Raw genomic sequence first — 25,883 nt, forward strand, 5'->3', positions numbered from 1 at the left:
GGCACTTGTAAAAATAATTTGTATCAGCCCTCATTCCCAAATAATCTCAAAGAAAATCAGAAGGGACCCCTCCATTTGCTAAATTGCATGTTGCATGTTTACAGTGGGCATGCAATTAATTATTAGAAAGGAATTTTACTGAACCATGTCTCATCACAACACAGCAGTACATCACTCTTGCTGTTACATACTGCCATCAAGTGGGCTATAACCTTAATGCCATGGTTAAACCCATATTGGCAAATAATACAAAAGCATGTACTACATAATGAATTAATTAAATTACTGTGTTTAATATATGTATTAATTCAGAATATAGGATTTATAGTAACTAAGAAATTCACAGCTGCTTAATAGCAGTTACAATCATTAATTAATTGCTATCATCAATTTTAGACTTCAATCTTTTTAACTGACTGCAATTTTTTTACTGTTTGATATTTTAAAGGGTTAGGAATTGTGGGTGCCTTAATTCTGAAGCAGTAAACGTCTCTCTCATGCATTTATTTGCCCAATTTCACATTTTTTATACATCTATAGATTGCATAATAAATTCAAAAGACCACTTTGTGGTTGTCTGTCTTTATTAAACATGTTCACTTATAATAATCACTTTGCTACACATGGTAAACTTAAGTCTTGTTAACATACAGTTGTGCTCAAAAGTTTGCATACCCTTGGAGAATTGGTAATATATTGGTAATATATTTACCATTTTTAAAGAAAACATGAGTGAGCAGGCAAAACACATTTCTTTTATTTCTTATGGGATTCATATTCAACTGTAGGTTATAACAGAATGGCACAATCATAAAACAAAACATGGCAACAAAGAAAAAAATGAAATTACCCCTGTTCAAAAGTCTGCATACCCTTAGTTCTTAATACTGTGTATTGCCCCCTTTAGCATCAATGACAGCGTGCGGTCTTTTGTAATAGTTGTCTATGAGGCCCATTCGTCTTGGCAAAATGCCTCCAGGTCATGCAAAGTCTTTGGTCGTCTTGCATGAACCGCATGTTTGAGATCTCCCCAGAGTGGCTCGATGATATTACAGTCAGGAGACTGTGATGGCCACTCCAGAACCTTCACCTTTTTCTGCTGTAACCACTGGAGGGTTAACTTGGCCTTGTGCTTAGGATCATTGTCATACTGGAAAGTCCAAGAGAGTCCCATGCGCAGCTTTCATGCAGAAGAATGCGAATTGTCTGCCAGTATTTTCTGATAACATGCTGCATTCATCATGCCATCAATTTTCACAAGATTCCCCATGCCTTTAGAGCTCACACACCCCCAAAACATCAGTGAGCCACCACCATGCTTCACAGTGGGGATGGTATTCTTTTCACGATAGGCCTTGTTGACCCCTCTCCAAACATAGCGCTTATAGTTGTGACCATAAAGCTCTATTTTGGTCTCGTCACTCCAAATTACAGTGTGCCAAAAGCTGTGAGGCATGTCAAGGTGTTGTCGGGCATATTGTAACCGGGCTTTTTTGTGGCATTGGCGCAGTAAAGGCTTCTTTCTGGCAACTCGACCATGCAGCTCATTTTTGTTCCAAGTATCGTCATATTGTGCTCCTTGAATCAACCACACCGTCTTTTTCCAGAGCAGCCTGTATTTCTCCTGAGGTTACCTGTGGGTTTTTTCTTTGTATCCCGAACAATTCTTCTGACAGTTGAGATCCATTCTGACCAGCAAAAAGGGGACTTGTTGATAATTTGGGGTTCAGCCATATGCTCGAGGAAACATTTAAATAAATGTCTGAATTAAACACTCTGGACACTTTTGTCCATACCGAGTTCAAATGCGAGATAACGGGATGTAACTTAACTTCTCCAATTAATTTGATAGAAACGCTCTGCAATGGTGAAATAGGGGCATGAACTTCCTGTTCTATACAGAACCAGGGAGGGGCTCTCTCAGGTGGAAGCGACCAATGAGCCAAATGTCTGAGACCAAATGCATAATAATAAAATAAAATATTGGGTAGGCCTAGCCCACCTTTGTCAATCGGCCTATGTAACTTATTGAAATGTAATTTGGGACCCTTACAATTCCAAATGAAGGACTTCGCTATGCTATCAAATTGCTTGAAATAAGAGAGGGGGACATCTATAGGGAGAGACTGCAGCAAATAATTTAATTTTAATAACATTAACTTTCCCGATCATAGATAAATGCAATTAAGCCCACCTGTCCACATCGCTCGAAAACCGTTTTATTAAGGGGTCAAAATTAACTCTAACTAAATCACACAATTTTGCTGGGACTAAAATGCCCAAATACTTAATGCCCTGTTTGGGCCACTGGAAAGTGCCCGGCTGGATTACTGGGCAGTATGCTGTCAATGGCAAAGCTTCGGATTTAGACCAATTGACTTTGTATCCTGAAAACTTAAAGGAATTAATAATTCTGTGGAGGCAAGGCATAGATCTAGTAGGTTCAGAGACGAATAATAAAATATAATCTGCGTAAAGCAAAAGCTTATGCGCCACACCTCCCGCCACCACCCCTGGAAAATCCTCCTTTCTTATCGCAGCTACTAATGGTTCCAGGGCAAGACAGAACAATAATGGGGAAAGAGGGCAACCCTGCCGGGTGCCCCTATTCAAAGTAAAATAATCTGAAATTAATCCATTTGATTGTACCGCAGCTACAGGGTGTAGCTATAAAGTAACTTAATCCAACCAATAAATGTACTCCCAAACCCGTATATTTCCAAAATCTAAAAAAGATAATCCCATTCTACCATATCAAATGCCTTTTCGGCGTCAAGTGAGATGACAGCGACCGGAGTCTGATCATTCGCCACTGACCACATGATACTGATGAAACGCCTAATGTTGTCAGAAGAGCTGCGGCCCCTAATAAACCCCACCTGATCTATATGTATAAGAGATGTCATAACTTTACTTAATCGATTAGCCTGAATTTTTGACAATATTTGTACATCTAGCTTGATCAGGGAAATTGGATGGTAACTCTTACACTCGCTTGGATCTTTGTACTTTTTAAGAATCAGACTGATCCGGGCTTGCATCATGGTTGGTGGAAGCTTTCCATTCTTTAATGATTCTGTATAAACTTCTAATAAAAGTGGAGCCAGTTCTGCAGCATAAGATCTAAAAAATTCAGCTGCAAAACCATCTGGCCCCGGAGCCTTGCCTGTGGGCAAGGCCTTAATTACCTTGTCAAGCTCCTCCAAGTTTATCTCAGAATCAAGAGAATTTTTTTGCTCAGTCGTGAATTTAGGGAGTTCTAATGGTTCCACAAATTTTCTAATATCTTCATCAGTAGACGAAGACGTGAAACTATAAAGATAAAGATAGAATTCTTTAAAAGCATTATTAATATCAATGGCTGTGGTAAATATTTCACCACCAACAGATTTCACTGAGGGAATGGCAGGAAAAGACTCTTTCTGTTTTATCTTGGCAGAAGCTTCCCTGCTTTGTCCCCCGACTCGAAGTATGACTGTCTTGCCCTGAACAACCAAAACTCCACTTTCCGTGACAAAATAGTATTATATCTGTATTTCAATCGGGTCAATTCTCTGAGGCCATCAGATGACATTCGACACTTCAGCTCTGCCTCAGCACTTTTAATATTCTCTTCCAACTCCACGAGTTCTCGTGCTTTGGATTTTTTGATGAATGAGGCCTTAAGTGCCTCCCAAGCCACACCCACAGAGGATACTGAGGACCAGTTGGTCTCCATGTAAACATTGATTTCAGTCTTTAACATTTGTTGGAAATCAGGATTTTGAAAAAGGGATACATTAAAGCGGCAACTATATGATTTATTTTTCTCTGTATGTGGCAACATCTCTAAACTCACCAGGGCGAAATCTGAGACTAAGATGTTTCCAATTGAGCAGTCAACAACAGATGAAATGAGGGATATAAATATTTTAAAAAATCTATTCTAGAATAAATCTTACGAACTGATGAAAAAAAATGTATAGTTCCCTATCTGTCACTCACTCGACATTGTGTCGATGTAGTGACACTAGGGGTCACCCTTGGGAACCCGAGACACTTCTGGTCTTTGATAAAAGGCCAATGAAAATTGGCAAGTGGTATTTGCATGCCACTCCCTCGGACATACGGGTATAAAAGGAGCTGGTATGCAACCACTCATTCAGATTTTCACTTCGGAGCCAAATGGTCATGCTCACTGAGCTGAATTCCCACGACTGTTCATTCACCTCTGCTGGATCTGACGGCGCATTTCAGCGGCTTCTCCCTCCTCTGCACTGGTGCACTGCAGAGAATGCCCCTGGGCGCTTCGGCAGAAATAAGAGTATATTTCTCTAAAAGAGTATATTTCTCTAAAAGAGCGGCACACATGGAACATCTTTTTAAAGACGTGTCTTTTTAAAGATGACTTTCCGATTGTGTATTATTCCTGGTTGCGCTCGTTATCTCTCGCCTTCTGATGGTCACGATCACTGTCTTTCATGTCTGGGCACTGCTCACGTGGAGACAGCGTTCATGGATGGTCATGTACTCATTGCGAGGACATGTCCATGGCAATGATGCGGTCGCGGCTCGCCTTCGTAAGAAAGCAAGCCACCCCAGAGGTTCCCCGCCTCGGTCACTTTACCCACGGGTATGAGGCCAGCGCGACTAGCACTGGGGGCGATTTGGGGACCCCAATGGGACCGCCTCCGCCGGGTATCCCCCCGCGGACCTCCCATTCCCCAGCATGCTCGTCTGCCCCGATCGGGCTTCCGGATGAGTCCGCCGGTTCGTCTCACGGCGAGGTCGATCTCTTATTCGGAGCCTGCGAAAATGATGAGCTCTCGAGCGCAGCATTGGAGAATGGGCTCGTCCAGTCAGACGTGGAAGCCTCAGCTGGGCTCCTCCCTTCGGGGACGATTGCCCAGTCACAGGCTGACACGGAGATGATGACATGCTTTCCCGGGCAGCCGCGAACGTCAGCTAGAATGGAACCCTCCGCTCTTCCCTGAACCCTCGCGGCTCGATGATTAGTTCCTGGGCTCGCGGAGCCGCTCAAAGCCATGCCCCGCCCCCATTCCTTTCTTCCCGGAAGTGCATGAAGAGCTGACAAGGTCGTGGGAAGCACTTTTTTACTGCCCGGTCCCGATCTTTTCAGCTTCCCCGCCCTCACTACCCTCGATGGTGGGGCGGCCAAGGGATATTCGGCAATCCCCCGGTGGATAAAGGCGCTCGTGGTGCACCTATGCCCGCAGAGCGCCGCCACCTGGCGCGGGTGCCCAAAGCCCCCGTCCAAGGCCTGTAGGTTTACGTCGTCTCTCTACCGCTGGACAAGCCGCCTCCGCCCTGCACGCCATGGCTCTCCTGCAAGTCCGCCAAGGCGCTAAAGGAACTGCACGAGGGTAGTAGAAATGATTTACTGTGTTTGGCGCGGAAGAAATTGACTGGCCTGCACAAAGCCCAGACCTGAACCTCACTGATCACTTCTGGGGTGAACTGGAACAGCAACTGTAAGTCAGGCCCCATTGACCAACATCAGTTCCTGACCTCACTGATAGCCTTGTGTCTGAATGAGAGCAAATCCCTGCAGCCATGTTACTACAAACAGTATAGTGGAAAGCCTTCCCAAAAGAGTGGAAGCTGTTATTACAGCAAAGGGGGAAACTGATGCCTAAGGTTTTGAAATCAAATGTTCATCAAGCACATATGGTGTCCACAACCTTTTGGCCATATAGTGTATAATTATGGATAGTCAGATAAAAGCTTTAAATGCCAAAAAGGCTTGAAATATGAACACAATACAAACTGAAAGCAAGTGGGCGGGGCCAATGGTGTGATGACACATGTTGTGGGGCATGTACTGTAAATAAAACTGAGCAATGTCTCATGACATTACGAACACACAGTTTTCAAAATGTGACATTTCAAACAGGTGGGAACTATAAATGCTCTTTTTAGACTGGTGAGGAAGTTTTGAGTTCTGAAATGTACAGTATGTTTTTATAGTATAATTACCTCTAAATATAATATAAAGTGTAATATGTCTAAATATCAAGGAAAATGTGATTTTCCATTTCATTACCCCTTTAAGAATCTGCATACATTTTTCAGCAATATCATTTAATAAGCAAAATAAAAAAATTACGGATGTTTATTTATTATGCAACATATGAAGTTGCATTTGCTTTATAAGCAAAATGTCATTTCAAGGAAATGACTGTTAAAAGATGCGTACAGATGCTAATTTTCTTGACGTACAGTATAAAAGTATAAAAAAGTATAAAAAAAAAAGTTTATACATTTTGCTTTCTGTTATTTCTTTTTTTAAATGGTAGTTGCTGCAAAGTTGAAGTAGTTACATCTAACCAAAATCAGCCAATTGCAATTTATGCCAACTTATTAAAACATTTTAAACATACACACACACACACAGTGGACAGGCTGCTATACCTCTCCTGCATAGTGCTTGATTCCAAACTGATGAACTGCAACACGGGGTTTAATGTAGAACTGATTCCTCTACAGAGACAGAGAAACAGAGTGAGATTAGTGTTTGCAACACATTGATTATAATTCCTATATTTTCCTATAATAACCACCACACGTATTGATCAGTGGTCAGTGATTGATCAATATGTGTTTTTCCATGACTGATTCTTAAAATTTTAACTTTGCCCCACTCATGATTGAACCTTTGGAACCATTTCATTTACATTTATTCATTAGCAGACACTTATCCAAAGTAACTTACCAATAAATCTAAAAGGTAACATATAACAAAGGTTGTTTCCTTGCCTATAGATCATGCAAACCTGCTGCCATTCAGAGAAATTATAATGGATGTATGTATGCATGTTTGTGTGTATAAAACTTACAGAATGTTGGCTGTGGAGTTTCTCCAGCAGTGTGTCATCAGTGCCTTTAGGAAAATGACTCTCCTCATTGATGAGAGCGAGCAAACCCAACTTCTGCAAAGACAACACACATGCACCAAGAAACTCAGATCTAGAGCAACAGAATCTAGACAGTATTGTGACTGCATGAGTGTTTACCTTTTCTATGAGATCAAGGCATTCTCCATTGTCCATCCAGTTGACATCATCCCAGATCAGCCCTTCTCTGTGAACACAAACACACACACACACACACACACACACACACACACACACAGAATTAAGATTGATATACTTCAATACCTCTGGGTCTGACTGGCAATGAGTGTGTGTTGAATGATCACTCACTTGTTGTACTCCAGCTGTTCCAGGGAGAAAATGTGCTTATTAAAATACTCCTGCAGCTTCTCATTTGCATAGTTAATGTTGAACTGCTCGAACCGGTTCACCTGAGAGAGGAAATGAAAATAAGAGAGGAAAGGTGGATTATATGATTTTAGGTATTTTCAATGGGTTAAAACCTGTGTGTGAATCTGGTTAGCATCAATCTCACCTCAAAGTTCTCAAACCCGAAGATGTCCAGGATGCCGATGGATCTAAAGTCTTCACTGCCACTGATACGGCTGTTCAATTTACGAATGATCCACGTGAAGCATTGAGAGTAGAGAGCCATAGCCATAGAGTCACGTGAGTCCACCGCCTATTCAACACACGTTAAATTTGTGTTCTGTGAGAGATTCTGTTTTAAAAGGGTATTAGTTGTGATAGCTGTAATGCACATAAATGCAATTATTTTTTGTTATGTGACGTTTTAGAGTCTTTATCCAGAAGCTGTTTTTGTATTGGGCAGTGATTATGTTAAAATTATAGTCCAACCAAAAAAAATAAATAAATAAATCATCATTCATTCACCCTCATGTTGTTCCAAACCTGCATGATTTTCTATCTTCCATGCAAGACAAAAAAGGAGATGTTAGGAAGAATGACAGCCTCAGTCACCATTCACTTTCGTTGTATGGAAAAAAGATGCAATGAAAGTGAATGGTGACTGAGACTAACATTCCTAACATCTTCTCAAATAAGTTTGAAATAACATTAGGGTAAATAAACGATGACAGAATTTTCATTTTTTGGATGAAGCGATATTTTATTAAGTGACTCTAGTTACCCATGGAGTCCTCTAGAGGGAAGGAGAGACTCAGTGGTGTTTTTGTAATTGGCAAATTTAGGAAGTTCAGTGTACATTTCTCTAAATGTATACATTATAACAAAAAGAAGAAAAACTATTTATTGAGACTATAGAAGTATTCTGGTGAAATCTACCAACTCTGTGTTTTTTTTAAATATTCAAACTCGGTTGTGACTTGAGTTGTGTCTGGATTGGGTCAGTACTGGAAATCAAACGCTATGCAGGAGAGGTACAGCACCACTGTTTGGTCTTTGACATCATTTCTTTTTCAAATTTGATGGGAAACTTTAATTTTGTGTAAGTGTTTAAGTGTATTAACTGTGTTACCTGCTCTACAGTAAGAGGTGTGCTGATCTCTTCTCCTCTGAGGATCATGGATCTGTGAGTCAAAACTTCAGCCAGCTGGGCACAATCCAACCCCAAGAGTTCTGCAGCTTTACTCAGAGCTATACAAACAAGGTTAAAAAGTCATGAATGCACAACAATATACTCATTGTCAATCCATTTCAAACAGAACAACTCAGTCACAAGCTCAAAGAGACACGACACAAACAAATATACAAAAAGACAGAGAGAGACAACTTGATTAATGATTATTTCGTATTATTCCACGGGTCTGTTGAATGCTTGATTGACAGACATTCTAAGGTGTGCAGTTATTTTCCAGTAAATGGCTATGAAGAAGTTCCAGGTCTTTGCTGCATAATGGTTCCATATCAGTTTGTCAATTTATTTAAGTTATTTCAAAGAGCCGTACAGCCTACCACAATGAAATAACCAATTAAAACAAAGACATTGGCTTAATACATTGGAAAAAAAGTGACAGATAATGTCTGTAATATCCTATATTTATTTAAATTTATGTTGAAAAGCACCCTTGCACTTCCTCTCTCTCTCTTTTACTCTTACCCACACTCACACGCACTGACACACATCCATATGCACACACACATTGAGACTCGCGCCACGACCAACAAACAGAGCCCTGATGTAAATGAACCCCAGAAGCTTGTTCAGTACAACAGTTTCTATTTTATCCACTTTACACCCTCATGCTCCCCCTCTCCCTCTATTTCGCTGTCACCCACACTCTCACACACGGACACATACACATGCGCACACACACACTCACGAGCCGGCCACAGCCTTGATGTCAAAGGATCCCTGTGACTTAATAAAACAGTTGTGTAGCAACAGGAAAGCTATATACAAGAATGGCGACACTGAGAAGTATACTAAAACTCACATCTTGGCAATCTGAAGTGATGTTACTGCTGACGAGAGCCGCAGCAAACAGGTAATCCCACACGCGATCTCTCTCAGTTTCTCTCTCTCTTGCTTGCTCACACACACACTACTTTCAGGGTTTGTACAGAAGCTTCAAAGTGAAATTCAAGGACTTTTCAAGCACATTTTTATTTGTTTTTAAGGAATATGCTCGAGATGTCATTGAAACACATTCTTTATTTGTTCATTTTAAATAAAAATATTTTATTCATTCAATTTATTTATTTTTATAAAACACCACTTAGTACAAGTACAACATATCTCAATGTGCATCTTTAACTACATATTCTCACAGTAAAAATTCTTGGTTCATTCATGATGAAATTAATGTGCAATTGTAGTGTGCTCCCTTAAAACGCACTTCGCTTTCCAACAAAAGTGAATAACTGGGTCCGTAAACAGTAGTCCATATGACTTGTGCTATGTTACTTGTTTTCTAAAGTCACACAACAGATTTATGTGAGGAACTGTCCGCAATTTCCAATGGGTCATTCTCAAAAAATTTTGAATTTACAGCTTACAAAATATTGAAATTTTCCGTTCAATTTCACGAACGAAGCAAGGGTAACACTAATGAGGGTTAAATGGGTTACAACACCAAATTAATTTGTGTGAAAATATCACAGTTAAAATCACTATATACATATTTAAGCAGCCTTTGAACTTTGGCCTTAAAAATTATTTTCCACAACTTTTTGTATTTTAAAAAATGTTAAAAAAAAAATTAAAAAAAATTATATATATAAAAATAAAAAAAAGTTATAACATTGATAACACCAGTTGCATTAAATCAAGGGACAAAATCTATTTTTAAATTATTAATAATTATTTTGTTTTGCTTGTATTAAAATGCTTGTATTAAAATTTTGTAAAAAATAATCAAATAAATAACTGTAAATGTCATAGAAGTGGTGTTCCAAAAGAAGGGGACAAGGATTTTTGTTTTTCAGGCAATTGACAAATTCAAATATATTTTCTAAAAAATGTGCAAAACAGAGTCAAGCCATTTCATATTATTGAAGGTTAGGTTATAGAAGGATACCTTTAAAAGTTTTTTTTGTTTGTTTTTTTTTTTTGTCTTGGCTATTTGAAAGCTTTTTCATGACTAAAAAAGTCAAGGGACATGTTTGTCAACATAGTTTGATATTAAACCAAATGTTGTCAGAAACAACCTGTTTTGTGAGACGAAGCTTTCTTACAGCAGGGGGCACTCGACGGCTCACAAAACTGAATCCTCCATTGATCCGCATTCAAATCTCAGAACGTTTTACATCTCATTGGAGAATTTTTTCACTCTGGGGAGTAATTTGTAATTAAAACTGATAGATTCAGTAAAATCCAGCACAGCAGAATCTATAAAATAGTTTTTTTAAATCCTCAACCAGTGAAAATTAATTGTGATTGGCCCATTCTGAGCAGTGCTGCCAAAAAGTAACAGGTGCCACCTGACAGCGCCGTCTATGTGCTGCTTCAGCAGTGGTCTGGACCTCTGCCCATATGGTTAAAAAGAACCGGTTCATAAGAGTCATTTGCTCGTCGCGCTGTATGTTTCTTGCTGCACACGCAACTGAATAGCGCTTCTCGAAAAACTGTCCCAGTTTGTCCGGTTTTTCGTCTGCACCAGCAGATGTACAGTATTCCTGCGTTCCAAATGGGATAAATCTGCCTCCGAAGGGCATTTAGAAGGGGGAACAATCGTGGCCGCCATGTGAAGGGTCGTACCAATCCGAAGGGATCATTAATAGCTGCTACGAAGGATTCAACCAGAAAGACATTAGGCTCGTTTGAGTTTAACAAGTTCTGCGCAGAACCGATTACCGGTGATCAGCGGCAGGTGCATGATGGTTACAAATCTGTCCGACTTGCTGTGATGTCATGGTGACGTACGCCAAAAATGTCTCGTGAGAGCGAGGAAGCGCAGTTGGATTTTTCCAGCCGCGCAAACTACAAGCATGATGGGAAACGACTTGCTGACGACACAGCTTAATGCTTATTGGATTAAACAACTGTGATGTTTCATTCTCTTCTAAAAAATTTTAGATTTTTTCTCTCTTATATCATGTTTTATGTGTATGAATTATATGTGAATATTCCCAACACTCTGACAGTTCGATCTCTGTATAAGATATGCGATTTGTATCACATTTCTGAAATATCTAAAATACGTGTCTTTATTAAACTAAAAATGGATGGAAAGACACATCTTGTAGGCGAAATTAAGTAATAGTTAAATTGAATGTCTTTTCATCATATTTATTTTCATTTTAAAGCAACAGAATTTAAATGATATCCACTTTATCAGCAAGAGTGCATGAACGTGAATCCCGCGATATCTTCCTTTGATCTCGTAGGTGTCTGATCCACTACGAGACGTGAGAATTGTCCGACGTGTTTCACTCCTCCCCTGACTGTAGCCGTCTACTCTCATGTACTTTCAAGGCGAGGCGTTTGGCATCTCAAACGAGCCTTTTGGTTCAAATGATGGACACTTCACTGCCAAGCGGACCGGAACCGGACCATACGTCATAAATCTACAGGTTTGTTGTAAATTAAACCAGCTGCACCTCTAAACACACTCTGGTTCTATAAACAAAAATATGTGGTTTATAAAGGCTTTTTATTATTATAATAAACTTTTTAAAAACATTTAAACCCCTGGCGGTCTGTTTGAAACTAAATTTTGCTTGTGTTATATTCCTGTAAATTCGCTTGCTCTGTTATTCTAATAAAGGAGTTAAAATAAAGGAAATATACACAGTGGCATTTTATTTATTGAATCATTTAACATATACTGTATATTTGTATACTGGTTCTTTTTTTTTTTTTTTTTTTTGGGCTCATGTTTTCAAATCAAACAAATATTTAAACATGAAGCTTAAATTTCTTCATAAAGTCTAAAAGTTTTAAAGCATTTCGTTTTGGTTTGCATCCTGAAAATGGGTAATAGTAAGGCATAATTTTATTTAAACATTTGTGATTAGGTGCAGGTGATGGCCATTAGCATCAGCCTTTTCGCTTGGATAGATGAAGTCTTTCCAAAAATAAATAAATACATTTAACTTGGGGTGTGCATTATTTTTCAATAATTCGTTGATTTATGATTATTAAATGGATTCATGTAAAAACAGGAAAATATTAAGTAAAATATGAAGTAGAGAAAAAAAGAGTGAAAGAGAGTTAAACAGATGAAGAGAAAAAACTGAAAGAAAAACTAAGAAAGCAAGTGACAAAGAAAGAGAGGAAGAGAGTGCTCACCTGTTTTGGAGCAGACCTGAGCTCCACCTGCTGTTAAAAACTCAATGTTCCCCACGTGCAGAATTCCAGACAGGAGCCTCAATACCTCCTTGATGTTCTCTTCTTCAAACTGCATTGTCCTCAGAGCAATCTGACATGGAACACACAGTCAATAAGCATTTAAACACAGAATGAGAACAATGTAACCATTAATTATAAAACATAGTTTTAGCACTAAAATCTGAAGAACCAAATTAAAAGTCGTTATAAAGATAGGGTCAATACATACAACTGTGACTGCACAAATTCTATATGAACGCGTGATGTTTGCTTGGCTATAAACAGACTACAGTTAAGCTAATGAACTGTATTTGTTGGAGCCGTTTTGTAAATGGTTTAGTAGATGTACAGTACATTATAATAGACTTTATATGTTTTGTATATATTTGTTGTATTTATGCTGTGTGTTATTTTGGTGTGTTACACTATCTATTGAGTATCACAGAACAGTGATGTGCAAAGACCTTAGCAGGGACGGCCGGAAGTATTAAAAATGGGCACTGATTTTTTTAATTATTTTTTTATTATTTTTTTTTAGTAGTAATACTATATACTTATTACTTAACTAATTTCCTTTTTTTGGGGGGAGGGAAAACTTTTCTCCCCAGTTTGGTACGCCCAATTCCCTCTAGGTCTTCGTGGTGGCGTAGTGACTCACCTCAATCCGGGTGGGGGAGGACAAATCTCAGTTGCCTCCGCGTCTGAGACGTCAATCAGTGCATCTTATCACGTGGCTTGTTGAGCACGTTACCGCGGAGACTAGCGCATGTAGAGGCTCACGCTATTCTCCGCAGCATCCACTCATAACTCACCACATGCCCCACCGAGAATGAACCACATTATAGCGACCACCAGGAGGTTACCCCATGTGACTCTACCCTCCCTAGCAACCAGGCAAATTTGGTTGCTTAGGAGACCTAGCTGGAGTCATTCAGCACACCCTGGATTCAAACTCGCGACTCCAGGGGTGGAAGTCAGGGTCTTTACTTGCTGAGCTACCCAGGCCCACGTTTGTGACTGTTTTGTTATACATTAACAGCAAAATATTGCTGATGATGTTTTGATAAGCAAGAAAACTGTAATTTAGTACAATTTAGAGGTACTTGTACTTTACTTGAGTATTACCATGGCATTTTCTATTACTTTATACTTCCACTCCACTACATTTCAGAGGGAAATATTGTACTTTTTCCAATGTTGACAATGTATAATAATAATGTCAAATATTCTTTGATAAAAACATTTGTTTAAGAAAGCCGCCTTCTGAGTACCTTTTTAGAGTCATATCAGTGCAAAATCGGTGCACAATCCACATAAAGAAGGCCTGTTTTCATTCCAGCTCAAAATTAACTATATCGGCAATCAGTGAATTTTCCCCCTCTAAAATAGGTATCGTATCGGTCTCAAAAATCCCATATCGATCGGGCTCTATTACTTTCTCTTCATTTCTTTTAATATTCCTATAATGTTATTTTCTGTATTCTGTCATTAATATGTATAAATATATAGGACCTTACAGAAATAATATGGCTGATGATGGTGTCAAGATGGAACCATGGTTTTGAATGGTTATCATGGTAGACTACATGTCCAAAAAATGGTAATACCATAGTATTTTCTGAAAGTGATAAGTCTAATTGCTTATTAGTTTAAACAAAAAACATTCTGGCTTTGGCTGAATCAGACAGCTCCTTCAGTTTATGTCAATTCTATAAATTCTATGTTCTATAAAAGACAAATTAAATGTCTATCACTGAATGCGGCATGACCGCTCCCATTATAATTAATAAAGCTGTCTACACTGCAAGTGCACGATGTATGAAATGCACAATACATGGAGTGGACTTTTTATCTGACCTGTTACTCGTGTGAGGTAACGGCACATTGATGTTCCGGGGCAAATTCCAAACTGCATTTTTTGTTTCTTGAAGGGCACTGCTGCAGGAGGGGACACCAATGAAAGCTCGTTCAAAACGAAAGTGCTAAAATGAATCTTTTCTTGAAGGGCCCTTCCATAAGACTGTTAGCGAAGGGTACATTCATACAGTAATGCCATGTTTCCTTCAGAGTACCCACTTCAAGGGCTCTGCATTTGTGAGTGTGTAGGGCATAGAGAGGACCACTTGATCTGCTGTAGCGTGTGCTGTTAAAGGCATCTTTGCTTAATTCTCTTTAATATGCTGTGATTTACAAAGAGATCTCATAATAACAGATTATAACTGTTGTTGTGAGATTATTATGAGATTTCAATTTTGCTTTATTTAACTATTTTAATTTAATTAAAATTAAATTAACATTTCTCACCTTTTTCTTTTAGATTTGTGAACGAAAGGGGTAGGGGCTTGTGCCCCTGCTGCCCCCGTTCTGTGCACGTCACAGTCATAGAACGTGTTTGGAATTACCTGTTCTGTGGACCTTTTATGGAATACTTCTTTTGTTTCAATAAAACAAAAATTCAACACATCAACTGGAGCCAATTTCTTTTGTTTAGAGGTACGATTTGGCCACTACAGTATTATTTAGTGGAATAACTATTTATTATTGACACTTATCATATTGCCAATATTTTATAAAAGAAACAAGCCATTGTATATGCATTAGTGATTTTACCACGTTTAAGGGGTAAGCTTCATATCCTGCTTTGACCATGGTTAAGTAATACCGTACAATGCAGAGTGGTTTAATGCTTTATTTAAATATTAACATTACTAAAACATTAAAATCAATAAAAATAATATAAAATCAAGATTGAGAATGTACCTTCGTGCAGTTGGGTGTTTTTTTAATACAGTTTGTTAAGTTCAGTGCGATTATGTGATCTACAACATTTACACAGCGATATGTTGTCATGTTGTGACTACCTTACCAGCACTTCCTGAAAAGTCTCAGTGTCATTAATGGCTTTGTCCTTCACACATCCTGACTGACCCAGATAGTGAAAGTTCTCCGGTGGGGAGAGTGAGAACGCCTCTGTGAAAGGATGAGTGGGAGAATGAGAGATCTTAAACAAACTGAAACTGTGTTAAAACAGTACTGATTCACTGTGACGCTCTGTTCAAATGACAGTGACATCATCATCAGGTGAAGCCTGACCTAGATGACTAAACTGAGGGAACCGTAGCAAGTCAGTTTTGCACAATGTGTTGCTGACCCTATTTCCTTTCTTAATGCATGTCTTTGGTCTTAATGTGCATGATTTACCAGTCAAAGTTTCCTCTTTGACTTTAAAGAAAGTGCAAGTCGAACGTAAAAACGGAAATAATAAATGCCAATAAATGTCAATGCAACAGTATAAGATTTCCTTCATCTTAGCCCTAGTGAAGGACAAAAATGTAGTTTTTTAGGGGCATTAGACAAATTTGTCCTCATATATGTTTATTTTTCAGATTTGAGCCCTCTTGATGCTGCAAAATTTATAAGGCACCTTTACAGGAATATTCTGGGTTAAATACAACTTTATGTAAACATTCAATTAGGATTCATGTAAATGAAAATAAAGTTTCACAATTCTGTTGTTAAACCTTCTGGCACGACCATCTCGTAGACATTATAATGTTTATACAAACTGAGGAATGAAGCAAAATGATTTTCTATGGCAATCAATTGCATTTCACTAATGTTTTCAATAGTGCAGTTTAAGGTTTTTAGGTATTTAACTTAGAATATTCCTTTAAAGGGTCTCCAATCTCAGACACAAGAGTCAAAAAGAGGCCTGAAATGGCAATCTGTGTTGTGGACAATATAGAGGCAAACAGCAGACACTCACCCCTCTGTTCTGCACTGGTTCCAGCCAGCAGAGCGTAGAATATGTGATAATTTCTTTCACCAGGATTCTGACGCACAACTCGATTCTGACAGCAACACACATGCACAATAAAAATGCTCAGTCTTTAACGAACGAAGAATGAAGACCAGTGACCCACATAAATGAATATGCAAAATGTTAAAAAAACATTTAAAATCTCACCTTTTCTAGTAAGTCTGTGTGTTGAAAATCACAAGTCAAGGCAAATAAGGTGAACTGCCTTCACTGCATTACAACATCTATACTTACATTATAAAAGTATTATAATGGCACATAAACATACACACTGTCATGATTCACTGTTGTTTTGCCTTGTGTTTAGCCTCTGTCTTCTGTTTTCCCCGGACTACATTTCCCATAATTCACTGCCCTCATCACTGCCAGCTGTTCCCAATTGTTCTCACCTGTTTTCCATTACCTTGTGTATCCTTGTGTATATAATGCCCTGATGTTTGCTCACTCTTTGTCAGTTGTTGTGTGTTTTTCCTCCAGTTCATGGTCTGGTTGCTATTTTGTTTGTAATGTTTGTTTTGGTCCCCAGTTCCTAGTCTTACCCTTTTCCAGTGTTTACCCTGTTTTTGATATTTGATTTATTTGTTATTAAATTTGCTGCTTCTAGATCCCGCTCTCGTGACTTCCCTCAATCGTGACACACACAAACACTGTGATCATTCTGGGTGAAAGTTATTTGAGCTCAAAGTCTGTTTATACACCATTGTCTTGTGAAATTTCTTTAGAGGCCAATCTAGATAATGTCATTAATTATGACTAACTTTTGTCCCCTTAGTGTCTTGTCACCTTGAATTACTGGATGTTTTGGAGAAAATAGTCTAGATTATTTTTTCTATACTTTTTAAAACTGTTTTGTTCCAGTATCATTCTGCATTTAAAAAAAAAAAATAATCAGGTTAATCTGCAATTTGTTTGGACAACAGTCAGAACAGCAGGCTGAACCAGGTGGATTTTGCTGATACCAGTAACTAAGGTGGTGAAAAAAGGCAGATAACCAATTAATATGATTTAGTTTGTATTCTTTCCTTACTATAACTGGCACAGACAAAGGCTACAAGAGTCCAAAATGAAAAAATTCCCAAAAGCAGTTTGTTGTTCAACTAAAATCGCAATAATGACCAGACAGAATTAAGATTTGGTGCATAATGCGGGACTTTTAATTATAAACAAGCTTGAAACACACCGGGGACTATTATTTTAAAATGAGGGAGACTTGGCCCCATTACAAAGTTCTATATTAATTATTAACCAAATTAAGCTTTTAATAGACAATACTGTATATTCACTGGATGAAGGTTTTGTATATATTTCACCAGATGAGGTTTAAAGAGGAATACGGTTTATTATTATTCATAAGATATGAAGTTGGAGACACAATGTATGCACTGATGGGTACATTTTCATATAGACAAATTTTTCTTTGCATGCCCTTGCATCGATTGAGATCACTTGATTATCTTATAAAAATAACAAAATATGCAGTTATGTGAGGATAAATATAAAGATGAATATTGTCATTGATAAAGATTTAGATACAGCAAATCTCCACAAGGTGTCAGCCGCTGTTATACTGTAGAATCAAGCCATTCCAACATTAGACTCCTCCAGTGCCAGCCACAGAGGAACACAGAGGAAGCAAAAAAAAAAAAAAAAAAAAAAAAAATATATATATATATATATATATATATATATATATATATATATATATATATATATATATTTGACAATAACCAATAGTTCAAAAAAGCAAATATTAGCACAGATTAATTGATAAAACCGATATTTTGGTCTACCTCTAGTTATGTGCACATCTGATGAAGAAATCTGCTAAGAACTGACAGCCCATACACACACACACACACACACACACATAAATGCACAAACATTTAGAGGATACAGTCTGTGATCTTTCCTCCCTGGATGTTTCCGTGCTGGCTGAAATGAAGCTGGATGAATTTCCCAAAGCGACTAGAATTGTTATTATGAATCGTTTTAGCATTTCCAAAAGCCTCCATTATTGGACTACAGAAAGAGAGAGAGACAGACGGACAGATAAATAAAGACAGAAACATTAGTGTGTGAATACTGCTTGTACACTGAATATTGTGTATCATGTAGTATGTGCGTATACCTGCTCTCCAGAATTGCCTCTTCTACATGAGATGATGCGGCCTTTATTGTTGAGAGCTCCACACTTTGCTGACTCATTGCAGACAGAAAGCGCAGAATCATCTTAGTGCTCTCTGTTTTACCTGCTCCACTCTCCCCACTAAATCACAGTGTGCATACACAGACAAAGAAAAACATCAGTGCAGAAGGAGCAGAAAGAATTGTACTGAGCTGATGTGGTCAACAGAGGGCAGCTACATTCAGGTTCACTTTAAAGATTCAAGAAGCTTTACGTTGGTACGGTGAAAAGGGTTTACATGGCTAAAGCTTGAATAAGTATTAGATGTATAAACAGTGGAGTCTAAAAGTCTGATACCACCAGTGAAAATGTTTTCCAAATTACAAATTATATTAAAGTTGAATAGACAAATGTACATGAATTTCAGACTGTCTTTGTATTTGGTTTGTCCCTCTTTTGATTAAATGATCAAATCAAAACTTGATGATCCATCTGATCCCAACATGATTTGATAATGTTCCAAAGAGCTGCTTGTGTGCTTGTCATGGTCAATGTCGCACATATTTGTGACATATAAATAGGGTAGAATGTAAAATATTGTGTATTCATTTTGTCATAACATAAAACTTAAAATAGGATTTTGAATGAATACATACAGTACACTCCAATATGCACAAAATGTATTTCTTATTGCAAAGTTATGCTATGTACATTAATGTTAATATCAATTTATGTCTGTGCAAAGCTTGCCACTTTCAGCTTTGTGTTTGTGTCCCACTGATTGCCCTTTTCATAAGGCAAGACTTATTTGCACTTACTGCAGTTTCACCAAGCATGTCTGGCAGTTTGTAGGAATTACATTTTCATTGAAATTCTTTGTTGTGGTTTTCAAAATAGCAAAAGACCGTGTTCCTGAATTGTGTGTAGTTTCGCTGAGTTTAAGAAGTGTCTACTCCATTTATTTTGCTGTCTTTTTTTGGTAGCTCTTTCTCTCTGTGCCCGCATGTTTGCTGAGTCTGTGCATGATGAAGGCTTTACTTAGTCTAGGGTTGGTTACAGTGGTCAGGTATGCTGCCAATTTGTATTCTCTATGTAGGCTTCTAGGCTTTCACTAAAGCTGATGTGAGATCTGCAGCACAATCTGTGCAGTGTGAAGAATAAACACAGCAGTCTGTAAACCTTGACCTCTGCATGCTTGTGTAATGAGTGCTGTCAGACAGCCTTGAGTTTGACCTCACACCTTAGCGAGAGGTTAGATGTAAAGGTCATGGTTAGGATTTTAGGGGTCAGACTGTCTGAAAATTAAATTAAAATAAAAAAAACAAAAGTGGTTATACATACTTCAGAGTTAAAGATGAAGTGTGTAATTTTTAAATGCAGAGACAATTACAAGTGAGCTATTTGCTATTTGTGATTCCCTTGAAAAGTGTAAACTGCCTCTGTGGCGACATCAAAACATTGCTCTATTTGTTTGAGCATCCCGACGCGGCAACATTGATTCAACCAATGGCGTGAGTTTGGGGCAGGACTACCTGTTTGCTCAACCGATGGCAGACTGGGGAAGTGTTTGGGAAACCTGTTCGGAATCAGCATTTATTTTTGCAATTCCATTTGGTGATGCTAGTGGCACAGAAATTACATACTTCAGCTTTAAAAACACAGTGCTGTGTAATGTACAGTATATGAATGTGTAGTGTCTTACAATAACATACCTGATGAGCACACACTGGTTGCTTGAGCACTTCCACAGTGATCTGTAGCACTCGTTAGCTATGGCGTAGATGTGAGGTGGAATCTCGCCCAGGTGATGTCGACTGTATCGTTCCACTGCTGTGACATCATACAGCTCAGACAGACACTGATATGGGTTTACTGCTGCTAAAATAGAGCCTATATATGTCTGCAAACAGAGTGAGAGACAAAGAAATAGGGTATGATTGACATGTTTAGTCTATAACAACCAATTTGTAATGTTCTGTGTGTATGTGTATGTATATGTGCGTGTGCACGCCACATGTATTTGTGTGTTCTGAGTCTACTGACGTACTCCACTGACCACTGATGCAAATAGATTTGATTGGCTTTTGAGATGTTTAGATTTGAATACCAAATAAGTGCAAATTGTTGTCTAAACGGTAAAATGTTCAGGTGACTTCAGGACTCGTGACACACAGGGTCACGTGTCACGTGTGTTTGTAATGTTTGTGAAGGAGTCTGTGTGTACGTGCTGAGCTTGCTAAAACCCACAGATTTAAAAGGAGCATTTCTATATTTTGTGTTATAAAACATTGATCTGATCATAAATAAATGTATGATGGAATATTAAACGTTCTAATTTATACAGATATAAAGCCAGGAACAAACGTGTTGCATGTCTGTGTCTGTAAAAGTGTGCACAAGTTGCAGAAATGTAACAATTTCAACTAATTCTAAAGAAACTTTAAAGGAAAAAAACAGCAAAAATAAAGATTATAGTGAGGCATTTACAATGGAAGTGAATGGGGCCAATTTATGGAGGGTTTAAAGGCAAACATTTTAAGCTTATAATTTTATAAAAGCACTTACATCAATTCTTCTATTAAAACAGTCATTTTAGGGTTTTAGTGTTTGTTAACTTTACATCATCATGGCAACAAAGTTGTAAAATTGGCTATAACTTTACACAGAAAAGGTTAATAAGTCATTTTATCACACTAAAATCATGTTAACATGCATATTGTTTATGTCTTGTGGCTATACTTTTGAAAAGTGAGTATTTGAATGCTCAAAAATTGGCTCCCATTCACTTCCATTGTAAGTGCTTCACTGTAACCAAGATTCTTGCTTTTTTTTTTTTTTTTAAGAAAAGGAGGGAAAAGGAAGTCTACAGTAAATACATTTTTGTGGTAATCAATATTATGCCACAAATGCTGTCGATTGAGCTTAAATTGTGTTGAACCTGGAATATTCCTTTAAAGGCATAGTTCCCCAAAAAATGAAAATTATGTTATCATTTACTCACCCTCATGTTGTTCCAAACCAATTTAACTTTCTTTTTTGCTGTAAAACAAAAAAGGAGATATTAGGCAGAATGACTCAGTGACTGAGATGGTTGTTCTGCCAAACATTCTCCCTGTGTTCCACAGAAGAAAGATAATTATAGGGGATAAGAACAACAAGAGGGTGAGTAATTAATGACAGAATTTCCATTTTTAAGTGAACTATGCCTTTAAGGTTGAAGCACTCTTTCACACTCTTTAAACACATCATTATCTCAGAAAAAAAAGTGAACAATTAAGCAAATTATTTCTCTGTCGTTGATGAGAAATATACAGTATTTGTTTTTGATTGTTTAAGGCTGCTCTTTTGCTGACATGAATCACAGTACTGGCTGCAGTGATGGTCAAACTAAAATCAAATTTCAGGTATAATAACTTTACATCAAATGAACTTTGCATTTTCTCGTTTATGAGGTTTGTTCAGTCAAATTTGAAACACACTCAACACAGCAGGTTTTATAGTAATATAAACGTCTCTGCTGTAGTTCAGCCAGAGGCAGAACTGAGACAGAAACAGAGGTGAGTAGAGTAAGGTTTAAAGCAGACATTAAACTGTCAGTATGTGGTCCTCAGCCGAGGAAAGCCATCTCATTGAGACATAGGTGTTATCAGTTTGCTCTGAATGAACTGGCGGAATTCACTCCTTTTTTTCTATTACAGGAAAGACGAAGTCAGTGAGATTCTCCCATAAAAATAATGTGTACTGTTGTTACGGAGTCTAAACGTGCAGGAGACATCTCAGGATTTGTTTATTTTTGTGCACAAGCAAGCTTCTTACTGAATACTACTGTATGCATTAAAATACTGCATACTCCTTGCTATGTAGTAGAAAGCATTGTTTAACTGTACGCAGTATTCAAAGAAAAACATGTTAAACTGTTGTATTCTACATTGTTCTCACATGACCTCACTATGTTGCATGTTTAATATAGTGAGTAGTGTCAAAGCCCCTTTCAAGGCAAGTCAGTCCATTCAGCGGCCATCTTTGGAATGTTCCCGGGCAGGCTGAGCAGCTATTTTCTAATTAAACAAGCGGCATAAAAGTACAGCTCTTATCTACTTGAATAGGGAATGTCTTAAAAACAGCTGGTCAAGATAACGATCAAAGAACATATTTCAAATCAGCTGTGAAATCTGGCAAGAATGCTATCATAAATTGTGCTTCTTGAGCTCAGATCACGCTAAATTATGCTATTTTTCAGGATGGTTCAGCTAATGCACATGCACGTTCTCCAGTTGACTGACGGGCGATGTTTGTATCTAAAAGGTGATTTCTGCCCTGTAAGGCAGGACTTCCTTTTCTGCATCTATGGGCCGTTCGAATTTCTCCCATTCATTTTAATACCAGTGGCCCGTCTTGGGCTAAATAGTCTTTGGTGGTGTTCAGTAATCAATTCGGAGATCAATTCAGTTATTTAGCATTTTAAATTAAATTTTTTGTAAAAACTGTGTAAAAACCTTGTCAGTATGAGTCACAAAGGATATGTTAAAAACCCTGTAGATATTGGACAAGCAAAGTTATGTCGAGCACATTGCATTGTGCACCGACGCACTGACGTACCGGACAACAAAAGCAGTTATCTATACTATTGTACCTTGGCCGATTGTTTAAAAACAGCTGATGATCAGAGCAGATTATTTCCTGTCAAAAAGGGACGGAAAAAAACAGACAATTAGCCCACAACCCATGCTGTGTATGAAAGAAAATGTCTCTTGTGTAGAATTACTTTGAATTGAGTGACAGTGACAGCAGAGTTGCACTTTGTAAGCTCTCCAATGCTAAAATTTCATGAGGTGGAACTACTGTTAAAACCTTTAACACAACTAATTTGATTACTCATACTGAAGCTTCACGCTGCAGGGAATATGAGTTTGTGAAAGCTAAAGCAGAGGCTGCATCAGCTAAAAATGAACAAGCTTCATCATTCAGAATCCAGTTAATGTGAGTTAATAAAATTTAAAAAATTCAGAAAGAGTCTAAAACAGGCTATTCAGAGTTCAGTTAACGTAAGTTAAAAATGTTCATGTGAGTTAATTATGTACTTTTTGTTACATTGTATTGTTTATAACTGAGACCATTTACTCTGAAACATTTCTTTCGAAGTTGTGTAATTTTTTATCAGTGATTTGAAACGAGGTTGAATAAAAAAATCAGAGGCAGATGTTGGTATCGGCAGATGTTGTTCTAAATAATCAGATACTGTATCGGCACACACATTTTGTATTGGTGCATCCCAGCTTTCTTTCATTTTTGGAAATCCAATCAAATAAGAAGAAAAATCTGTTAAAAAATCAGTTGATATCGTTTCCAGTTCATTTGTCACACTGGATTTGAATGGTCAAGTAATCTGGTTATTCCATGCAAACTGAGTGCATAAACATGCACACCAATATGCTGATACTGTAACTACTAATTAATGGCTTATTTAAAAACTTTGACAACCCAAGAAAACTGCATTTACATAAGACTTCATTGCATTATTCTCTGATTTTGATGTCAACACTTGCGCACACTGGATAAGCCGGTAAGAACACTGGTAGATGTATTTACACTGGCGGCTAAAAGTTGGGAATAATGTACAGATTTTGCTCTTATGGAAAGAAATTGGAACATTTATTCATCAAAGTGGCATTCAACTGATCACAATGTATAGTCAGGACATTAATAATGTGAAAAATTACTATTACAATTTGAGAAAATTGTTCAGAACGTCTTAAACTACTTTAAAGGTTTCTCATCAAAAAATTCTCCACGTGCAGCAATGACAGCTTTGCAGATCCTTGGCATTCTAGCTGTCAGTTTGTCCAGATACTCAGGTGACATTTCACCCCACGCTTCCTGTAGCACTTGCCACAGATGTGGCTATCTTGTCGGGCACTTCTCACGCACCTTACAGTCTAGCTGATCTCACAAAAGCTCAATGGGGTTAAGATCCATAATACTCTTTTCCAATTATCTATTGTCCAATGTCTGTGTTTCTTTGTCCACTCTAACCTTTTCTTTTTGTTTTTCTGTTTCAAAAGTGGCTTTTTCTTTACAATTCTTCCCATAAGGCCTGCACCCCTGAGTCTTCTCTTTACTGTTGTACATGAAACTGGTGTTGAGCGGGTAGAATTTAATGAAGCTGTCAGCTGAGGACATGTGAGGCGTCTATTTCTCAAACTAGAGACTCTGATGTACTTATCCTCTTGTTTAGTTGTACGTCTGGGCCTTCCACATCTCTTTCTGTCCTTGTTAGAGCCAGCTGTCCTTGTATTAGACTGTGGTGTACACCTTTGTATGAAATCTTCAGTTTTTTGGCAATTTTATGTATTGTATAGTCTTCATTCCTCAAAATAATGATTGACTGACGAGTTTCTAGAGAAACCTGTTTCTTTTTTGCCATTTTTGACCTAATATTGACCTTAAGACATGCCAGTCTATTGCATACTGTGGCAACACAAAAACAAACACAAAGACAATGTTTAGCTTCATTTAATGAACCAAATAGCTTTCATCTGTGTTTGATATAATGGCAAGTGATATTCCAGTACCAAATTAGCAATTTAGCATGATTACTCAAGGATAAGGTGTTGCAACGATGGCAGCTGTAAATGAGGCCTGTCTAGATTTGATCAAAAATGACTTTTTTCAAATAGTGTTGGTGCTGTTTTTTACATCAGTAATGTCCTGACTATACTTTGTGATCAATTGAATGCCACTTTGGTGAATTAAAGTACCAATTTCCTTCCGAAACAGCAAAATCTGTACATTATTCCAAACTTTTGGCTGCCAGTGTATATCATGCAGAGCAAAATCAGTGTAATGGGCAAAAATTGGGTACATTTACATGCACGTTCCACTCACCAATTATGCTTCAGAAGCTGACAATGTGTAAGGTTACGTAAACGCCTTAAATGGCTTTACTTTATTGGGGTAAGGTTATAAACAGTTTAAGCATAAACCGATTGACACAAATATTTTTGCCCATTACCCCAATGTGGTGTTGCATCGTCGTTCTGGCCCGCTTATCCAATACGCATAAGTTTTGTGCACATGACTACTTGCGCTTTGACGGGAAAAGCAGAGAATAATCCGATGATTTCAAGTCTCATGTAAATGCAGTTTTTTTACATTGTCAGCTTTTTTAATATACGCTGATTTGTAGTAGTAATCAGTGTATTGCTGTGCATGTAAATGCATTCTATGTGAATTTATAACCTTACCCTAATAAAGAAAAACTGTTTTGAGCCGTTTACATGACCACACACATTTTTGGCTTATCAAGCATAATCG

At 37.9% G+C, this 25,883-nt stretch overlaps 1 protein-coding gene across 1 annotated transcript in view; it reads right to left on the minus strand.

Annotated features, from left to right (window-relative positions):
- Positions 1–25,883, minus strand: part of LOC127440307 (unconventional myosin-X-like) — an 81,085-nt gene that overhangs the window by 29,715 nt on the left and 25,487 nt on the right. Inside the window, exons 4-16 of the mRNA XM_051696817.1 lie at positions 20,282–20,469; positions 18,573–18,710; positions 18,339–18,463; positions 16,592–16,605; positions 16,391–16,475; positions 15,491–15,594; positions 12,586–12,715; positions 8,371–8,489; positions 7,408–7,554; positions 7,203–7,303; positions 7,014–7,080; positions 6,837–6,929; positions 6,412–6,480 (exon numbers count right to left, since the gene is read on the minus strand). Coding sequence (XP_051552777.1) covers positions 6,412–6,480; positions 6,837–6,929; positions 7,014–7,080; positions 7,203–7,303; positions 7,408–7,554; positions 8,371–8,489; positions 12,586–12,715; positions 15,491–15,594; positions 16,391–16,475; positions 16,592–16,605; positions 18,339–18,463; positions 18,573–18,710; positions 20,282–20,469 — 1,380 coding nt within the window. The remainder of the gene's footprint in view (positions 1–6,411; positions 6,481–6,836; positions 6,930–7,013; positions 7,081–7,202; positions 7,304–7,407; positions 7,555–8,370; positions 8,490–12,585; positions 12,716–15,490; positions 15,595–16,390; positions 16,476–16,591; positions 16,606–18,338; positions 18,464–18,572; positions 18,711–20,281; positions 20,470–25,883) is intronic.

This window comes from Myxocyprinus asiaticus, chromosome 5, assembly GCF_019703515.2.
Source record: "Myxocyprinus asiaticus isolate MX2 ecotype Aquarium Trade chromosome 5, UBuf_Myxa_2, whole genome shotgun sequence".
Taxonomy (NCBI): domain Eukaryota; kingdom Metazoa; phylum Chordata; class Actinopteri; order Cypriniformes; family Catostomidae; genus Myxocyprinus; species Myxocyprinus asiaticus.